Below are 17,150 nucleotides of genomic sequence, written 5' to 3'. Positions count from 1 at the left end.
TAGGTCCCAAAAGTGCCGTGCCCTGTCATCGCTTGCGTGAGGAAATAGTTTGTCTCTCCCCATTTACGATTTATCCACTTGTCAACATCCTTGACAAAGGTTTTAGCCCATCCTTGGTACGAGTTCCACCTCGTCTGCCACTCCTGCGTCAGCTCCTTTCTGTGTTTTGTTTAACTAAACCTAACCTAACCTAACCTAAGCTAACCTAACCTAACCTAAACTAACCTAACCTAACGTAGATAGAAGTTAAATAAAACAATAAGTTTATTTTTTATTGATATGTATGTTGTATATTATTAGGAGATTAACATGGGAAAACGGTTTTGATTTTTTTGCGTCTGTACGGTTCATTTAATTATAAAACTTCCTTAATAAAAGTTGTAGAGTGCAACTTCGGCTATCAACCTGTAATTTTTTCAGTACTGTGGGTTTAGTCGTTTAGTCGCAAAAAGCCTCTAAAAATCCGAAAATTTGAATGTCCCGCCGCACGGTAACTATGGCCCGTAAACAAATTTCCGCGCTGCCAACATTTTAAAATCATAACAAAGAAATGTCATTTTATCTCTTTGCCAAACTTGTTAATCGAGTTAATTTTTACATACATTTTAACTATTACATACATAAAGCAAAGAAAATGAAACGAAAAGCCGATAAAGATACTTTATTAGAAGCTAGTGGGAATAAATCTACAAAATGTCGTAAGTAAGTTGCACCATAACCTCAAATCAGTATCCCTTCAATAGGTAAATTTGTTTTGCAGCTCATTCCAGGTTGAATGGTTACGTTTTTCAAACAAACGTGGTTTCTAGTTGTTGATAAAAACCACCAATGAATCATCTTCAGGCCCGCAGGTAAAACTTGAACACATTTGAAGTGTATATAAGTGAAAAATCATGGAACACAGACCATAGTCAAAGTGGATAAAAAATCACCTCCCACATGGATTTTTTTCAGTACAATGAGGAGTCTTAAAAAATGGGTAGATATAAAACATAAACTACTATTAATCCAGCTGTCTTGCACTCCTTCTATTTTCTCAGGTTTGTAAACAATAATGGACTAGTCAACTAGTGGTCTGTGGTTTGATTAAGAAAGGACAAAATGTGCTTAACTTTTAGTTGTACCCACTTTTCCCCACAACCAATTATTGCAAATAAAAACGATTTTTACACTAAAAGTTTGTATTTATTGATTCACACTTCAACTTGCAGAGTCCCTACATACAGTTTGGTGAAGAGCTTTGAACAGATGGCAAAAAACAAACTTAAAGTGGTAAAAAGTTCTAGAAAGCTCAGAGATAAAATCCTAGCTTAGCATAACAGCTAACAGCACCTAGTGACTCATAACACTAAGTGATTAAGCCATCTTCAAGTTTGGCTAAAATCATTCACTAATAAATGTAAGCTGTCTGCTTAGGGTCCCACTCTTACTTAGGACCCCATTTTTATTCCTGTTATAGGAAGATTTCTTGTAATACTTGTTCAAGAGACATCATCACATCATATGTTCAAGACATCTAAGATACCTACCTTAACTTGTAAATCTAGGAAAAAGAATCTGATCAGTGATTCCAAAAAATCCCTTTTATTTACATACAACATAGGTACAACAAACAAAACAGTTATGTTGTGTTGAACCTGTGGTTGAACTTAAACACATGAACAAAAGAAAACACAACACAAAAGTCACTAAACCAGATAACTTTGAAAGTGATGATTCCACGAGATTAACCAACCCAATTTTCAATGTTATGACAGGTTTGGTCCACTACTGTAACTGTGATTCTCCTACAAATCTGTTTGAATAGTTATTATAGTTTACTTATGATACTAAAAGTACCTACCTAATTCACCTGTTTAGAAAGTCAAAATTCTGATGTAGGTTGTGGATGTGGCAAGTCCAACAAAGTTTGAACAGTGATATCTACCCATATATGAAAACATGTCACTCTACTGAAAAAAAAAGAACAATATAGGAGGTGGTTTTATGTGCTAATTCAACTTAGTTCAACTATGGTCTGTGTTCCATGATTTTTCACTTATCAACACTTCAAATGTGTTCAAGTTTTACTTACAGGCCTGAAGATGATTGATGGTTTGTATCAACAACTAGAAACCACGTTTGCTTGAAAAACTAGCTGGAATGAGCTGCAAAACAAATTTATCTATTGAAGGGATACTGATTTGAGGTTATGGTGCGACTTACTTTCTTACTTAGGACATTTTGTAGATTTATCCCCACTAGCTAAAATGATAAACTGTAAGACTGGTTTTGTAATAGTGATGTTAGTCTGTGTTTAACAAATTACCTATTATTATTATAGGTATACAGGGTAATTCAAATTCGACCCTCACCATTGGGATCTCAGAAACCATAAGAGATACGAGAAAGTTTAAGTTGGGGCAAAATTGCGCAATTTAAAGCTCCAAAACCAAATGCTGTTTTTTCCAAAAAAAACTGAAAATTTGATTTTTTGTTTTTATTTATTTATAACCTTATTTGAAGAGATATCCCAAAACTAAAAGCATCTTTTCATTGCCACTTTTTCTTAGCTATTCGATGATGGATTCAAGTTTGCCACACGACGTTTCGTTTTTTGTCAGTCATCATCAACTTTACTTTTTCTTATGGGCGCCATATTGGATTTTTAGCCCACCAAATAGTACCTTTTATTATGATTTTAGTGATGTATAATAACTTATGATTTGCTTGATAAATGACAAAATAATTCAATAAAAACTATTTTTACTTTAGTTATGGCTTTGAGTTAATGGGCCGTTTTATAAAATGTCATTATTTTTGACAGTACTTGTCAAACACGTTAATTCGGACGATCATTAGAGCAAGTCAACTAACCTAACCTAACCTAACTTAAACAGCTCATTTATGTTTCCAAGAGAAAATCATCATTTTAGGAACTTCATTTTTTGCCAAATTTCAATTTTTTATAATGTTATGTGCAAGTTTATAGTTATTTATACAGCAAGTGACTTAAACCATTTTGTATTCATTCATATTTATTCGAGTGAATAAACCGGTTTAAGTCACGTGTTTTATACAGTATTTTATTAAATTTCGACTCCTTATATTAAAAAAAAAACTAAAATTACAGTTTTATTAAATTTACACCCCGCCCCGTAGATGTGACATTGATGTTTGTTTACATCTGTAACTAGGCGAGTGTCATTCAGAGTGATTTAATAGTTATTTATACAGCAAGTGACTTAAACCATTTTTTATTCACGAAAAGAACAACTAGGTCCACCAGCGTAGAGAGTGGCCTAAGCTCTTTGAGTGAATAAACTGGTTTAAGTCACGTGTACACCTTTGTGACTAAGTACGTTCAGGCCAATTGCGTGTGACCAGTATTACCAAGTACTCTTCATAAAACGTGTCATTAACTCAAAGCTAACTAAGGTAAAATTAGTTTTTATTGAATTATTTTGTTATTTATGAAGCAAACCATAAGTTATTATACATCACTAAAAGCGGTGGGCTAAAAATCCAATATGGCGCCCATAAGAAAAAAGAAAGTTGATGATGGCTGCCAGAAAACGAAACGTCGTGTGGCAAATTTGAATCCATCATCGAATAGCTGGGAAAAAGTGGCAATGAAAAGGTGCTTTTAGTTTTGGGATATCTTTTCAAATAAGGTTAGAAACAAATAAAAACAAAAAATCAATTTTTCAGTTTTTTTCGGATATCTTCGGAAGTACTCGGAAAATCGAAATTTTTAAAACGGCATTTGGTTGAGCTTTATATTGCGCAACTTTGCCCCAATTTAAAGTTTCTCGTATCTCTTATAGTTTCTGAGATCCCAATGGTGAGGGTCGAATTTGAATTACCCTGTATACATATGTATATTCTGCACTAATAATTTATCACCTGCTTGCAAATGTTAAAACTATATTACATTATAATACCTATTATACATAGGATACAAAAAATTTAAGCTGATTTTTAAAACCACTAGAATAAAAATTAATGAATGGTTGAACTTTCCTGTTTACTTTATAGGATAAGAAATAGGAATAATAAAAAAAGTTTATTTTAAAAATTATTGTTTTATCAGTAGTTTTATAAATCCATGACCTTATAAATACCTACTTATAATATATAATTTTGTCTTTGTCAATTATGCATACTAAATAATAAATAACATAATAATTGGAAACCAGTTTTTTACAGACATTCTCAAATGAGAGAATCAGATAAAAAATATAATGATTGAAATATGAAAGTTATCCGGGCTTATAACCCGTGGTCCATTGGCGGCTTATAAGCCCGGATAACTTTCATATTTCAGTTTTGACCGGCCGTGAAAGCCTTCATAGTCTAATATAATGATTTTATGAAAGATATATGAGTAATGAAAATAAAGCCATATAAATCAAGGGCAAATGCTTGAATATAAAGAGAAAAATCAAGTTGAAATTATTACATTGATCTGGTGTAGGTTGGTAAGAAAGACTATAATGTCTCTGGAGAATTTTCTACAATATGTTTTCAACTCTCATGGATGAAGAAATGAAATTCTATGAGTTAGAATGAGCCAAATCACAATTGGAAGTATTCTGTTATTATTTAATTAACGCACTAATCACACCAAATGCACAGCACATGCATATTTCACATTTCCTCATACATTGCCAAAAGTCTGTGACTGTGACAAAACCAAGGCGAAATAAGTTAAAATATTATTGCATACTTGCAAGCCCCATTCTATCAATGAGCTTCACCTCCATTCATTATTTTCGAATCAGATTATGAATGAACGAGTGAATGAACTTCCATTCATTAACAAGTTAGAGTGGAATAATGATAGAAGAAAACTGTAATAGTTTACAGTTTTTTTTTGCTGCAATATTGTCGACAAACAGATCAATTTACAGTTTCCTTCTGTAGCGACTGACGTCACACTCCGGTAGCCATTTTGAGTCGGATGAGATTTAGGTCGCGTGTGGTTGTCCCATGCAGATAAGGGAACTATTAATAGAAGCCGTTTAGTAAAGTAACCAGTGCTAGTACTTTGCCAAAATACGATAAGCCGTATTTTTAAGTTATTATATTTTCTCAGGATTGGCCAGTCCGATTTTTACCGTTCTTATTGGAAACAATTGGTAAAATTACAGGGTTTACAACAACGCTGCAGTATGATAGCGCGTAATAGGAAATTAGTGGTTTACGACTTTCCTTGTAATTATAATTCGCGAGTTGACGTAGTTGGCCGAAGCGTACCGTTTTCGTGCAGTACGCGTCACTCGAGTAACGCCCCCACTACCCGAAAGTGGGGAATCGGACTGTCTATAAAACTGGCGTGCGCCGTCAGTTCGTGGTCTGTTGAGATCACTAGCTCCTCCGAGCAACATCTCAACCTCCCAGCAGCACCGCCGCATCACAGTAAGTATACCTGTTTAGTGGTTAGCTCTCCTAGTGCACTGTGTACCTGTTATTTGAACACCGAGGCTCGCTAGACCGGGTGTTCGTTCCTTGTTTACTCCAACCCTGTACCGCCGTTTGTTGTAGCGTCGTGGTTCGCTAGACCGGGCGCTGCTTTAACGTTCACGTCACCAGTTTTCATTGCAAACGCTACATGGTTCGCTAGACCGGGCGTTTGCACCGTTAGTCCCAGACCGGCCATTTTTCCGGCCCTTTTACTTCAGTAGCATCGTGGCTCGCTAGACCGGGTGCTACGCCATAGATCCGGCATTGTAGGTTTCTATACAAACACTACATGGTTCGCTAGACCGGGTGTTTGTATACTTTTCCCCGATAGGCCAATTTCCGGCCCTAGTTCACTCTGTAGCGTCGAGGTTCGCTAGACCGGGCGCTACACGATAGTTCCACCTTCAACACAAACGCTACATGGTTCGCTAGACCGGGCGTTTGCACCGTTAGTCCCAGACCGGCCATTTTTCCGGCCCTTTTACTTCAGTAGCATCGTGGCTCGCTAGACCGGGTGCTACGCCATAGATCCGGCATTGTAGGTTTCTATACAAACACTACATGGTTCGCTAGACCGGGTGTTTGTATACTTTTCCCCGATAGGCCAATTTCCGGCCCTAGTTCACTCTGTAGCGTCGAGGTTCGCTAGACCGGGCGCTACACGATAGTTCCACCTTCAACACAAACGCTACATGGTTCGCTAGACCGGGCGTTTGTGTCATTTAGTAGTCCGGCCGCACTTTCTGGCCCTGTCTTTTGTTGACTACGCTACATGGTTCGCTAGACCGGGCGTAGGAAGCAAGTTTCTAAATCCTGTTGCCAACAAGAACCACTACAAGGCTCTAGGCTCTAGGCCCACTCTGGCTACTTTATTTGCACTAGGACGGTTAATTGCTTAGTTGTAAACATAGACCTGCTTTGTCCCCGTAATTAACTTTGAGGGGGGGGGGGTTAAGATACGCTTATTTGCATTTATGCATAATTATTTGGTTTAGTTAAGTTTGCTGGCATTTTAAATTAGGCAAAGAGAACGTTTTTTTTTACGTTAGTTGATTGGTACTTTTGGCTTTTATTAGCGTTGTCACCAACTGAACCACTGTTACCACAGATTGACGGGAACCTTGTCTCCAGCTGTTTAAAAGCTACCAAGGCATACAAATTGTGTTTCCTGGATCACATTTCGAAAACTCTAAAAACTTTCTTAAAACCAGGTGGCGCCCGAGGCAATTCTCATTAACTTTTGTTCTAGAACACACTTTAATTCGAACTCCCGAATAAATAGCGTCACACTTATATCCAAAGTATACTCTGCATGCAGTGTTACGTCCCAGCTAGCATTTAACAGCCTAAATACGTTGCCAAGAGGTATGTGAGGTACTTTCAAAAGTTCTCGCAATGTTCTGTGTAAATCTTATTAACCTCTATGTTACCGCCGAATGTCCGCAACACGGGACTTTAATAGAAAATCCCTGCGATGTTATATTTGTGACATCATGAGACATAACTTTGGGTACTTTATGCAACATATCATGTAGCTCACAATAGAACTTCTATGTGATGTTAATATAAAACATTTAATTGTGATTTCGAGGGACGTTTCTAGGACGTTGCGAATTTACATACAGGTAATATTTTTAAATAAACAATCGATCTCTATTCAGTAATAAATATATTAAAAAATCATTGGATTGTAAAGTTTGACCCTTAAACTACTAGTTGTTAGTAATACAAAAATTTAACACAATAGAACATACACTATACACTGTAGTACATTGAAATACAATAATTCGTACAAAATTCTTAAATAGAAATAATAAATTAAAAAAACATTGGATTGTAAAGTACTCTTAAACTATTATCTTAAACTATCTTAAACTATTAGTTGTTAGTACAGTACGTTTCATTAACTTTGATAACATTTTAATCACTTGTAACTTTTTTGTTTTAAAAGATATCAGAATGAAACAAAAACCACTTTGTATAGTTGGCTAGTAATTTGGTTCTTATTCAAAGAAAAAAATGACAATTGTGAGAGATCTTAACCTAACTTATCTTTTTTTTTAATTGAAGACGCTGTATATTTTTGTATATTTAGATTCTGCTCAAAAACCCTCGCATACTTTATAAAGCATATTTTATCTTTAACTGTTTCTGAAAAAATGGCGTCTATATTATAGTTGGTCATCATACCTATGAGCATAAAATAATAAATTATAAACGATGTAAATTTAGGTAGTAGAACAATTTTTAAGATAATTTGACATGTTTTTAGAACGAATTATTTAATACTACCAGGCAAGTTTACTTTGTTTTTCATTTATTATTTTATGTTAATACCTACCTACTAATACATATGACCAACTTATACAGACACCTTTTTCTAAAAAACCGTTGAAGATAGATATAGGATATGCTTTGTAAAATATGCTTGGGTTTTTGAGTAGAATTCAAATATCCAATAATATTCAGGGTGTTCCATTAAGAAAAAAGTAAGTAGGTAAGGTTAAGCGATCTTCCAAAATCGTTAGTTTATCGTTTTTTTTATTTAAATAAGAAGAAAGCTTGTTAGTTAACTATGCAATGAAGTTTTTACTTCATTCCAATATCTTTAATAACAAAAAAGATACAGCTGATCAAAATGTTACCAAAGTTAATGAAACGCACTGTACAGGGTGGCCAACTAAGAATGTACTGTACATAACACAAAAATTTAACGTAAAACACAACACTATACACACAACACAATATTTTCTCTTAATCTTCGTTGTTTAGAGTGGCGGAGCCACTCCTTTACCACCACCTCAAAGTCTTTTGAAGTGGCACGGCATTTGCTGTGCACCACTCCTAAAAAATTAGAAACCCCACATGTACGGTCTATATTCCAAACACAAAAATATTTTTGCAAAGTTACAAGAATCTGAATAGTATTAATGAACAAAACCATAAATAACTGATACTCACCATAAGTTATTTCTACCCATTTATGTGATTGTATTGGGTAGTTGTTTTTCCGCCCTGTCCAGGAACACATTTCACCCAGAGAATTTGACAAAAGAAACTTTAGAATCCGCGTAATATAATCCTTAGCATCACTGCCGCCGATACCGTACAAATGCTTTATCTAAAATTTACCACATTGTCTTTATGTTATGACGAAGAGAAGATAATAAAAATCACCACTTACAAACTGTTTCTTTCCGTCTTCAGTTTGAATTATGCTTTCGAGCTTTTCGAGTTCATCGATAGTTTTCATAGGAAAAGTAATGTCTAACTTATCCAGGGGAGCATCATACTTCTCTTGCTCACTCAACTTTTCCTTAATTTCCTGTACATCCAGCTTGAGTTCAGTCATCAAGGAAAGCAACGTATTAAGCTTATCTGATAAATTTTTTATATCATTATCTGAAAATGAATTTATATCACATGTGTACCTTATTGTAGTACTTTTATGATTTAATAGGGGTTTTTTTACATATACTAACCTGGAACTACACTGGCTGTAGCGACGACGTTAACTACTATAATGAAGATTGTATGTATTAACTGAAATAAATTATAGTTACATTCTAGGAAGCTGCAAACCATATTAACTACAAAATAAAGCACATGAACACAAAACTACGATAAAGCAACATAATTTAGCATTTAACTATTTGCTGAATATGTATTTCAACATAACTGAAACTACTTATTAACGCCATAAAATAGAATTTGAATTTGAGCCTTGATGGTTATAATTAATATCGCGTATATTGACAGATCATATTTTATAGCTTTATTACTACCTCTGCAAACCTACAGTTATTTGCAATACAGGGTGTTTCAGAGTTGTTGTGACAAAAGCCTAGGGGAGATTCTCCTAGCAAAATCAAGCAAGAAATTCAAGAGAACATGTGTCCGCAAGTGCTTTGTTCTCGAGATACAGGGTGTTCAAATTTCAAAAATAAAATACAAATTTTTTAATATAACGCAATCCGCTCAAGATATTTTTGTTGTAATCTTCAATTCCGCTAATTTAGAGGTTGACAATATGAATTGTGTTGTAATGTTGTTCTTAAAACAATAGAGGGTCGATGTTGTTCTTTAAAAAAATAATAGGATAAAACTTGTCATTCAATTTAAAAATAAAAAGTCAGTCAGTTATAAAAAAATAAAATCATTAGAAGATTTATTTTGTTTATCCATAATCCTTCATGTAACAAGAATTTTAACGAAATTTTTGTGGTGTTGACACTTAACAGTAATACATATTTTACAACCTAAAAATTTGTATTTTTTTTTGAAATTTGAACACCCTGTATCTCGAGAACAAAGCTCTTGCGGACTCATGTTCTCTTGAACTTTTTGCTTGATTTTGCCAGGAGAATCTCTCCTAGGCTTTTGTCACAACAACTCTGAAACACCCTGTATATCGCCTTGCTCACCATTTCTATCAGTATTCAAATCAAACTCGAGGTCAGTCTGGAAATATTAATAAAAAAAATTAAAAAATGTAACATCAAATAGCATAAGTTGTCACTTTACTTTCTTTATAACTGCAGCCGTTTAAAAAAATATATTGATCTCTCGGACTAATGCTTATATGTACTCGTATGTATAAGTAACGGGTGTTCAATAATTGTTATGGTCGTAGTTGGCTGTGGTTCTCTCGTTCTAGCATGAACGTAGGGCTATTGATAAGTTCGTATATGGTTTGAAATCAACTGTCAAAAAAGAAACTCAAAAGTATGCAAGAGGTTAGAAACCGGGGGATGACAGGTGTCATATAATAATTGTTTGCAACGTTATCTAAGACATACGTTTTTTGTGACAATTGCTAGTCATAGGCGACCTGACCATAACAATTATTGAACACCCGTTATATTACTCTACGAAAATTTCCCATAACCCTATTTTACTTTGATGCATGCAATTTGTTCAGAGGGGAAAAAAATTAATACAAGTTTCAGATTATAATTTTTGTTTAAGACCATATTTTAAAAAAATCTATATATCTAAAGTTTTGTGTTATTTTTAAATACACACAGTAATTTTATGATATCTAGCGGATGGTTGCTCCAACATGGAAGAATTTTGGGCATGTTTCCTTTTTATTAGCGTAAATTCACTTTTTTTTAACTAATTCAGTAGGAAATAGTAAAATAACAGACATGTTATAAATACCTTATTTGCTTCATTACTTTCCAGATCTTCACTTGTTTGATCTGACAAGTCAAAAACATTTTCAAAATTGAAAGATGGTAATTCGTCATCATATTCATCACTTGGTAATTGCACAGTTTGTAGGTCTTTTGGAAGTTTCCTTGGAAATTCCACCTAAAAATCATTTAGGTATAAAAGTAAATACTAAACGTTTTTAACAAAATGTAGTACTCACCATAGTTTTTGTTTCCTCTAAGCAGGGTTCTGAAATTAAGTTAAATAAAATAAAGACAATATTATTTATACATATAATTATATTGTCATTATCAAGCGTATTCAAAAACGTATGTTTAATGAATAGAATATTAATATAAATAGTTCACCTTTTTTTTTCAACATGTTATCCATAAATTGTTGATTGAGTATTTTTAGATTCTGTTCAGATGTTTCGGCCGAAGTTTCTGCAACAAATAAATAATTTATGTAGACATTTTATATGTTTTGCATTAGTTTCACTCACTATTCTTTGATGCATTTTTTCTAGCTTTGTTTCCTCTTTCGGCTTCCTCAGCAGGGCTAAAATAATCCACTGGTTTGACTTTCCTGCATCCCCTACCAGTTTCAGAGTCAGAGGAAAGTGAAATTGACTTCTTTTTTGCTTCACTTAGGGTAGCTGTAATATGTTTGATTCAGAGTATTTTTATGAAACATTATTCTTTTATATGTATATATTACCACAGAAACACTCCACTATTACCGGATGTTCTTCCCAATCGTCTTGAGGCGGAACGTTTTTATTGATATAAATTCCCACATGTTTGGGAGGCCATTTACAAAAGGTATTATCTTTGGTGAGCCATGAAGCTGGAATTTCCGAAACCATATGTTCATCTTCACCCATTTCTTTTATAAATTTAACTACTGCGTAACTCATCTAAAATAATTCCAACATTTTGACATTATAAATAGATACATAAATCGCCATTCATTTCGAACAGACCATATCCCATTTACAGGAAATTCAACGACATGAACAAATCATTAATAAGAACAAGTGACTTTGTTTTCGATTATGGGTCTCGGATCAGTAGTGAAAATCAAAGAATGCAGTTTAACCCGAGGTTTAACCGACGTTTCGAAAATTTATTTTGGCATTCTCAAGTAGATCAAAGTGAACTACTATGATTTGCTACAAATCGGACGCCTTCCGACTAATTGTATATAATTTTGTGTGAAAGAAAAAAAGAGCTTTTTTTAATGATATATTATTGAAGTGTTATGTGTTAAAAAAACCGTGTGTGTCACAAAATGTGTTTAGTTGAAATAGCACAGATTGGAATCAGAAAAAAAAATCAACTGTCCCTGAAGATGCAAAAATAAATCTGCAAAACGTCAGATAAACTGTGAAGTTTCATTTCACATACAGATCCAACTCCCAAAATCGAAAACATCAATTATTAAATCGAGGATCATAAATCACTAAATATAAAAAGACAGTAGGTATAACAGTAGGCATATACATAGGTACATAGTTGTTAGTGACTGTTTTATTGAATATTAAATCATTAAAGGATAAAAAAACAACTTCATAAACAAAGGCTACTAATCTTACAACAAATCATCCCTACTACAAATTAATTGCAGAAGTCATTCATTATCAATATGTAAAAGAGGCAAAAAAACTAATTTATCATCAAAAGGCAAACATACACCTTTTCCAACTAATTCTTTTACCTCAAATTTAAATGTAGAATCTTCACAAACACATACAGATATTCCAAGAAGCATAGAATTTATTGGTTCTTTAAAGAAACTTTCTAATGGTTTTAACCGTTTTGCAACCATAAGGGGTTTGCCGTTTTCCATTAATATATTTGAAATTTGTACATATATACCAGAACTTAACAGACAATAATTATTAGGATGAACATTTGAATAACAAAAACCGTTTACATTTATCTCAACATGTGATTTCTTTGTTGTAAGTTCACTATTATCAGGCTGGCTATTATATTCGATTTGTTCTTCCATAATACGTTTTACAGCTTGTTGTAATGGTTTACCAGAATGAAGACAAATTTTTTGTTTCAAATGAAACATATATGACTCTGGATGAAAAGCACTAATATTATCCAAACTTCCAAATTTTATTACATCTTCTGACAAATGAATTAAATTGTGAACATTATAGTTCACATACTTATAATCATAAAGTGCACCATATTGTTGGACAAATCTTTTAAGCATAGCTTCAGCCTTATCATTCATCTTAATACATAATTTTGGTGATGTTAATATTCGGATAGCACAAAACAGGTTTAAAAAATGATTATATTTGTCAGGTGGTAAAATGCCTTTCAATGCAACCACACCTGTATATAAAAGAAATTGGCGAAGCTCTACTGCTTTAAACCTGTCAATATCGAATAAATTTCTTGGTTTGCGAACAAACTCTGTAGTGATGCATGTTTTAAAAGACATTAATAAACTTGACAACTTTTCAAAATCTGTGACTGGAAGACGAATGTCCTGTCTGCCCTTATACCATAACTGAATTAGTTTTTTCATTACACCTATACATACAAGATGCATGTAGTCAAGAGGAAATTGAGAAACCATACCAATTTCCAAATTCTCTAAAATAGAAATGTCATTATGATGGTGATATTCATCTAATTTCAATTTAAATGATTCATCTGTTCTCAAATTACAGTCAAGGTCAGGAAAAGTCATTGCACCATCAAAAGTACCTTCTACAGTACATTTACTACATGAATGGTAGCCTGAGTGACCCTTAACATATGTAACAAAGGCTCTAGCCGGCGCGTCACATATAAATGCATTTATTTTAATTTTTATATTTTTATTCCTCCACATAATACCAGATTCTTGAAGGTCAAGATATTCCTCAACAAATGATTTGAGAAAATCATTTGCTGACTTGGGTTTATGGTACCCATGGTAAATTCCAATAGGAAAAGGTTTAAAACATAGTTTGTTTTCATGGTAGCTGTCAAACCAACACAATATGGGCCAAAATAAACTTCCTGAACTTTTGCTTAATGATAATCCATCTACATTAACATTGAATTTTAATTCAAAGGGAATAGCAATGGATTCAGGAAGTACATTGAGACGCTTTAAAATCTCATTTTGAATACCAAGATGGCAATACTCCCCAGGCTCTACAACACTGGTTTTGATTTCCTTTGGAGTACCAAGCAAGGTTCTTGCATCAAGTGGTAAATCGAGTTTATGTTTGTTTAAAATTTTCAATAATTTGGAAATATGAGATAGAGGAATATTACATTCAGTTGCCCAGATTTTTAAGTCAAACCATAAATTTTCTTTGTTTAAAACTTTAAGATTAACACATTCATTACAAGTACAATTGTCCACATCACTATCAAAGTCTTGATTGTTACTATGTGAATCAGAAGATGGATCACGACATAAAACAACATTTTCAAAATCGGAAATTTTGTTGGTCCCTGATAAATTCGTTGATGAATCCCCAGTAGTAAATGGAATTTCAGCTGGTTTACTAAGATTATTTGTAACGAGATTTGTAAGATTTGAAGACTGCATTTCTTGTGGTTCACTTAGAGACTCTTGAGTATGAGAGGCATAAGAGAGTCCTTTGACAATTTGTTGTCTCAATCTTCGCTTTTGGTGATCGGACAGACAGCTTAAAGATTTACGGCGGGAGGTCATGTTGCTCTTACCTTATCAAATAACTATAGGTACACTCTGAACCTCTCTCTGAACACTCTGAACACTATTTCACAACTGCACACAAACACAAAAGAAGACAATACCAACTTTTGTTTTCAAAACGTGGGCAAGAAACACGGCGTCGGTCGATAACCGTCAATAATACAATAATTGAGCGGGAACCAGGGAACGGACAGAAAGCGAGGTTATTATTACCACAGACCCTTCCTTCTTTTTTTCTTTGTAACTCTCGCGGAACTTCTATAGTACTTAGTATGCAGCATTTAAATACAAACTAATCAAAGGCACATTGTAACGAAATTGTTGCGCTTATGCAATATTTATTACAATGTTACGGAATTCTTTTGTAGGGATATTGTCACGTTTTGGGGGTGGTAGCGCAGGAAGAGAAACAAGATGTAGCTCAAGTAAGTCTTCTTTATTAGGCACTGTCTTACTCTTAGCGTCCAAGAGGGGGTGTGTGGGTGTGGGTGTATGTGCGTAAGCCCTCCTGAAGTGCCGCCAAGCGGTACCCGCTCGATACGAGCTGGGTGCCCCTATGTCCGGCACGCCCAAAGGACTTACTTAAGGCACTGCAACAGGGTAACGAGCCGTCCGGGCACTAGAAAGTTCGGACTGTCGCTCGTGACCTCCCTCTGGGGAAGACCCCAGAGTTCGGTGCTTTAGCCGAGCTACGGTGCATCCTTTATACTAGTCAGCGACCTCATTACGCTAACCTTGCTGACACAAACATTGTACTGGGGGAGACCGGGGCCCGACTAGGTAACGGAACATAGTGCAATTTATGTTATTCGTGACAATATTTCAAAATTTTGCTCAAATGTCTATGTGACTTCTAAGCGAAGTTGTAATGAAATGTTACATTGCCGATTTAAAACGAACATCCCAAAATATCCCGTTATGTTCCATGCTAGCTGGGGTATTACTTTATAAGGTTAATTGACATGTAAAAATAAGCAGGAATCCGGTACTGAAACTAAAAAGTTTGAACTCCACAAGTATAAGACGCTCTAGTTTTCATTTTATGGAAAGTAGAACGTATTTGCCTGTTTCAAAAAATACAGAAACATTAACCATTTCTAATTAACTTCAAATCCTTTTGGAGAAGATTGTTTTATCAAAAATTGGATGTAATGTCCTCAATCTAATGCTTTTCCTTCATTGATTTCTGTGAAAATAAAAATATGTTATTAGTATGCAAACGCAAGTATTAAATGATTAACTTAAATCATTTCTGGCATATTAAAAATAACTCCACAAATTTGCATTGTTTGTCTTAGTTTCACTTTGCCTCACTAAGCTGAATCAAGGCTAAAGCAAAGAGTAACTAATTTCATAAAGAGAAGACACTGGGCCTAAAAGCTTTGATGTTTGCCGACCCGTTTCGTTGACCTCGGCTCTTTAAACTGGTAGTACAAGGACGTTGCCGGTATTTACAAAATTTGTGGCAATGCGGTGTTGCCATTTCTGAAATCATAGTTTCAGCAGAGAGTTTTGGATTAGAAAATAGCGTTTTCAGAATTGACTGCTGAGATAGAGATGAAACCCGAAAATATCCTTAGTCTTTGTTTGACATTTTATTTAATAACAATTACATGGTATATAAAGTATTAAGAGATACTTCTAAGTCATCTTTTAACTTTTCAATTTCTGTCTTTAAAATTGCATTTTCACTCTGCAGTTTAGATTTTCGCGGAGTTGAAGAACTTAGAACATTCTCAGTTTGGGTTTCTACAGGTGAACATAAGGGTGGAGTTACAAATGTAGACTGAGGTTGAAGTGGTGGAAGAATTTCAATATTCTGGAGAATATTTATTTTCTGTCCCTTGCTTGAACAACCAGCGTCGAGTCCAGGTTGGACCTGCTGATCTAAAATGTAAAAAATATCAGTTTGCTAACTCTATATTGCACTAATGAAATGTGGTTCACTTACATGTTTCAGTTATAGTATATTTGCGTGGCTCGGCACTGAATAATAGGCCTGAAGATTTATCTCGACCATCTTTGAACATGTCTAAATCAAAATGAACACTGCAAACTCTATAATTGTTGTAACATTTTTCAGCACTCGTGCCCAAGAGGTCTTCACGGCCGCATTGCCTCAGCCAATGAAAGCATCTGCAATAATGCAGTGTTAATTAAACTGTGTATTTTTTAAGAAAATTCTGAATACTTACTTTACTTCATCTTTTGGAATTCTAAAATATTTGATGCTTAAATCAGAACTGCTTTTTCTATTCATGCATCCTTTGTAAATACAGTTTGTCCCACTGGATCGGATCTTTTGCTGAGACTCCATTGTTTGTAGAAAAGAGCACTATATACACTAGGGACCAAAGCAAATTTACAGAATTCACACTATATTAATAAATAGCCCGTACACGTTTTATAAAACAGCAAAAATTATCACTTAAGTTGAAGATGGCGCCCCCATTGCGTAGGTCCCCTGTTGGCCAAGCGCCATCTTCCCGACTAAACGTGTACTTCGAAAATTTTTAAGTATATCGATCGCGCTTGGATGTTTGCGACGATGCCACTTTGTCAACTATGTACCTATAACTTGAGAGTGCAAATGATATACTCAAGAAAATGCACTAACATTTTTAAAAAAATTAGACTTAACCCGAACAGCCCAATACCAATATCTACTATATTGCTCGTAACTAACCTAACCTATAACTTATAAAATCATTTTATTTAATTACTTAATCAGATACTTCAATAACCGCCATTTGCACCGTCGTACTTTAAGCTAAGCTTAAGTTAAGTGTAGTTCAGAGTGTGACTTTTGTCACCTAAACTGTCACAGTCTGACCCACACTTAACTT

At 34.4% G+C, this 17,150-nt stretch overlaps 2 protein-coding genes and 2 long non-coding RNA genes across 6 annotated transcripts; 1 reads left to right on the top strand and 3 right to left on the bottom strand.

Moving 5' to 3' along the window:
- The first annotated feature begins 465 nt into the window (after positions 1–465).
- LOC145726173 (uncharacterized) lies at positions 466–1,177 on the top strand. Of its 2 annotated transcripts, none has more exons than XR_014177516.1 (3): positions 466–698; positions 761–979; positions 1,041–1,177. It is a non-coding gene; the product is annotated as an uncharacterized LOC145726173 (long non-coding RNA). The 2 variants fall into 2 exon arrangements; XR_014177515.1 differs by having other exon boundaries at positions 466–702.
- Positions 1,178–1,568: 391 nt separating this feature from the next.
- Positions 1,569–3,172, bottom strand: LOC145726176 (uncharacterized). Its single transcript, XR_014177520.1, has 4 exons — positions 2,206–3,172; positions 2,075–2,147; positions 1,844–1,952; positions 1,569–1,795 (listed from the first exon to the last, which is right to left on the bottom strand). It is a non-coding gene; the product is annotated as an uncharacterized LOC145726176 (long non-coding RNA).
- Positions 3,173–7,099: 3,927 nt separating this feature from the next.
- On the bottom strand, positions 7,100–9,043 carry LOC145726169 (uncharacterized). The gene is made up of 4 exons (XM_081975140.1): positions 8,928–9,043; positions 8,630–8,847; positions 8,407–8,566; positions 7,100–8,289 (listed from the first exon to the last, which is right to left on the bottom strand). The coding sequence occupies exons 1-4, from the start codon at positions 9,028–9,030 to the stop codon at positions 8,174–8,176; spliced, it is 597 nt and encodes a 198-aa protein (XP_081831266.1). The 5' UTR covers positions 9,031–9,043; the 3' UTR covers positions 7,100–8,173.
- A 779-nt stretch (positions 9,044–9,822) lies between these two features.
- Positions 9,823–17,098, bottom strand: LOC145726166 (uncharacterized). 2 transcript variants are annotated; one of them, XM_081975133.1, is made up of 8 exons: positions 16,500–17,098; positions 16,256–16,440; positions 11,323–16,191; positions 11,108–11,260; positions 10,971–11,048; positions 10,823–10,851; positions 10,609–10,761; positions 9,823–9,906 (listed from the first exon to the last, which is right to left on the bottom strand). In XM_081975133.1, exons 3-8 carry the CDS (start codon positions 11,519–11,521, stop codon positions 9,829–9,831), a joined length of 690 nt encoding a protein of 229 aa, XP_081831259.1. In that variant the 5' UTR covers positions 11,522–16,191; positions 16,256–16,440; positions 16,500–17,098; the 3' UTR covers positions 9,823–9,828. The 2 variants fall into 2 exon arrangements, with proteins under 2 accessions (XP_081831259.1, XP_081831260.1); XM_081975134.1 differs by lacking the exons at positions 9,823–9,906; positions 10,609–10,761; positions 10,823–10,851; positions 10,971–11,048; positions 11,108–11,260 and having other exon boundaries at positions 14,724–16,191; positions 16,500–16,648; positions 16,704–17,098.
- Between the last annotated feature and the right edge of the window lie 52 nt (positions 17,099–17,150).

The sequence above is a fragment of the Ips typographus genome, linkage group LG3, assembly GCF_016097725.1.
Source record: "Ips typographus isolate SLU linkage group LG3, UJ_Ityp_2.0, whole genome shotgun sequence".
Lineage (NCBI taxonomy): Eukaryota > Metazoa > Arthropoda > Insecta > Coleoptera > Curculionidae > Ips > Ips typographus.
This window is presented reverse-complemented; position numbering and strand designations above follow the sequence as displayed.

Coding starts and splice junctions, on each gene's coding strand:
- LOC145726169 (XM_081975140.1), bottom strand. CDS start 9,030: ATGGTTTGCAGCTTCCTAGAATGTAACTATAATTTATTTCAGTTAATA. Junction 8,567..8,629: donor AAGACGGAAAGAAACAGTTT/GTAAGTGGTGAT, acceptor GGTAAATTTTAG/ATAAAGCATTTGTACGGTAT. Junction 8,290..8,406: donor ATGGGTAGAAATAACTTATG/GTGAGTATCAGT, acceptor CTAATTTTTTAG/GAGTGGTGCACAGCAAATGC.
- LOC145726166 (XM_081975133.1), bottom strand. CDS start 11,521: ATGAGTTACGCAGTAGTTAAATTTATAAAAGAAATGGGTGAAGATGAA. Junction 11,261..11,322: donor AATAGTGGAGTGTTTCTGTG/GTAATATATACA, acceptor AACATATTACAG/CTACCCTAAGTGAAGCAAAA. Junction 10,762..10,822: donor TAGAGGAAACAAAAACTATG/GTGAGTACTACA, acceptor AATGATTTTTAG/GTGGAATTTCCAAGGAAACT.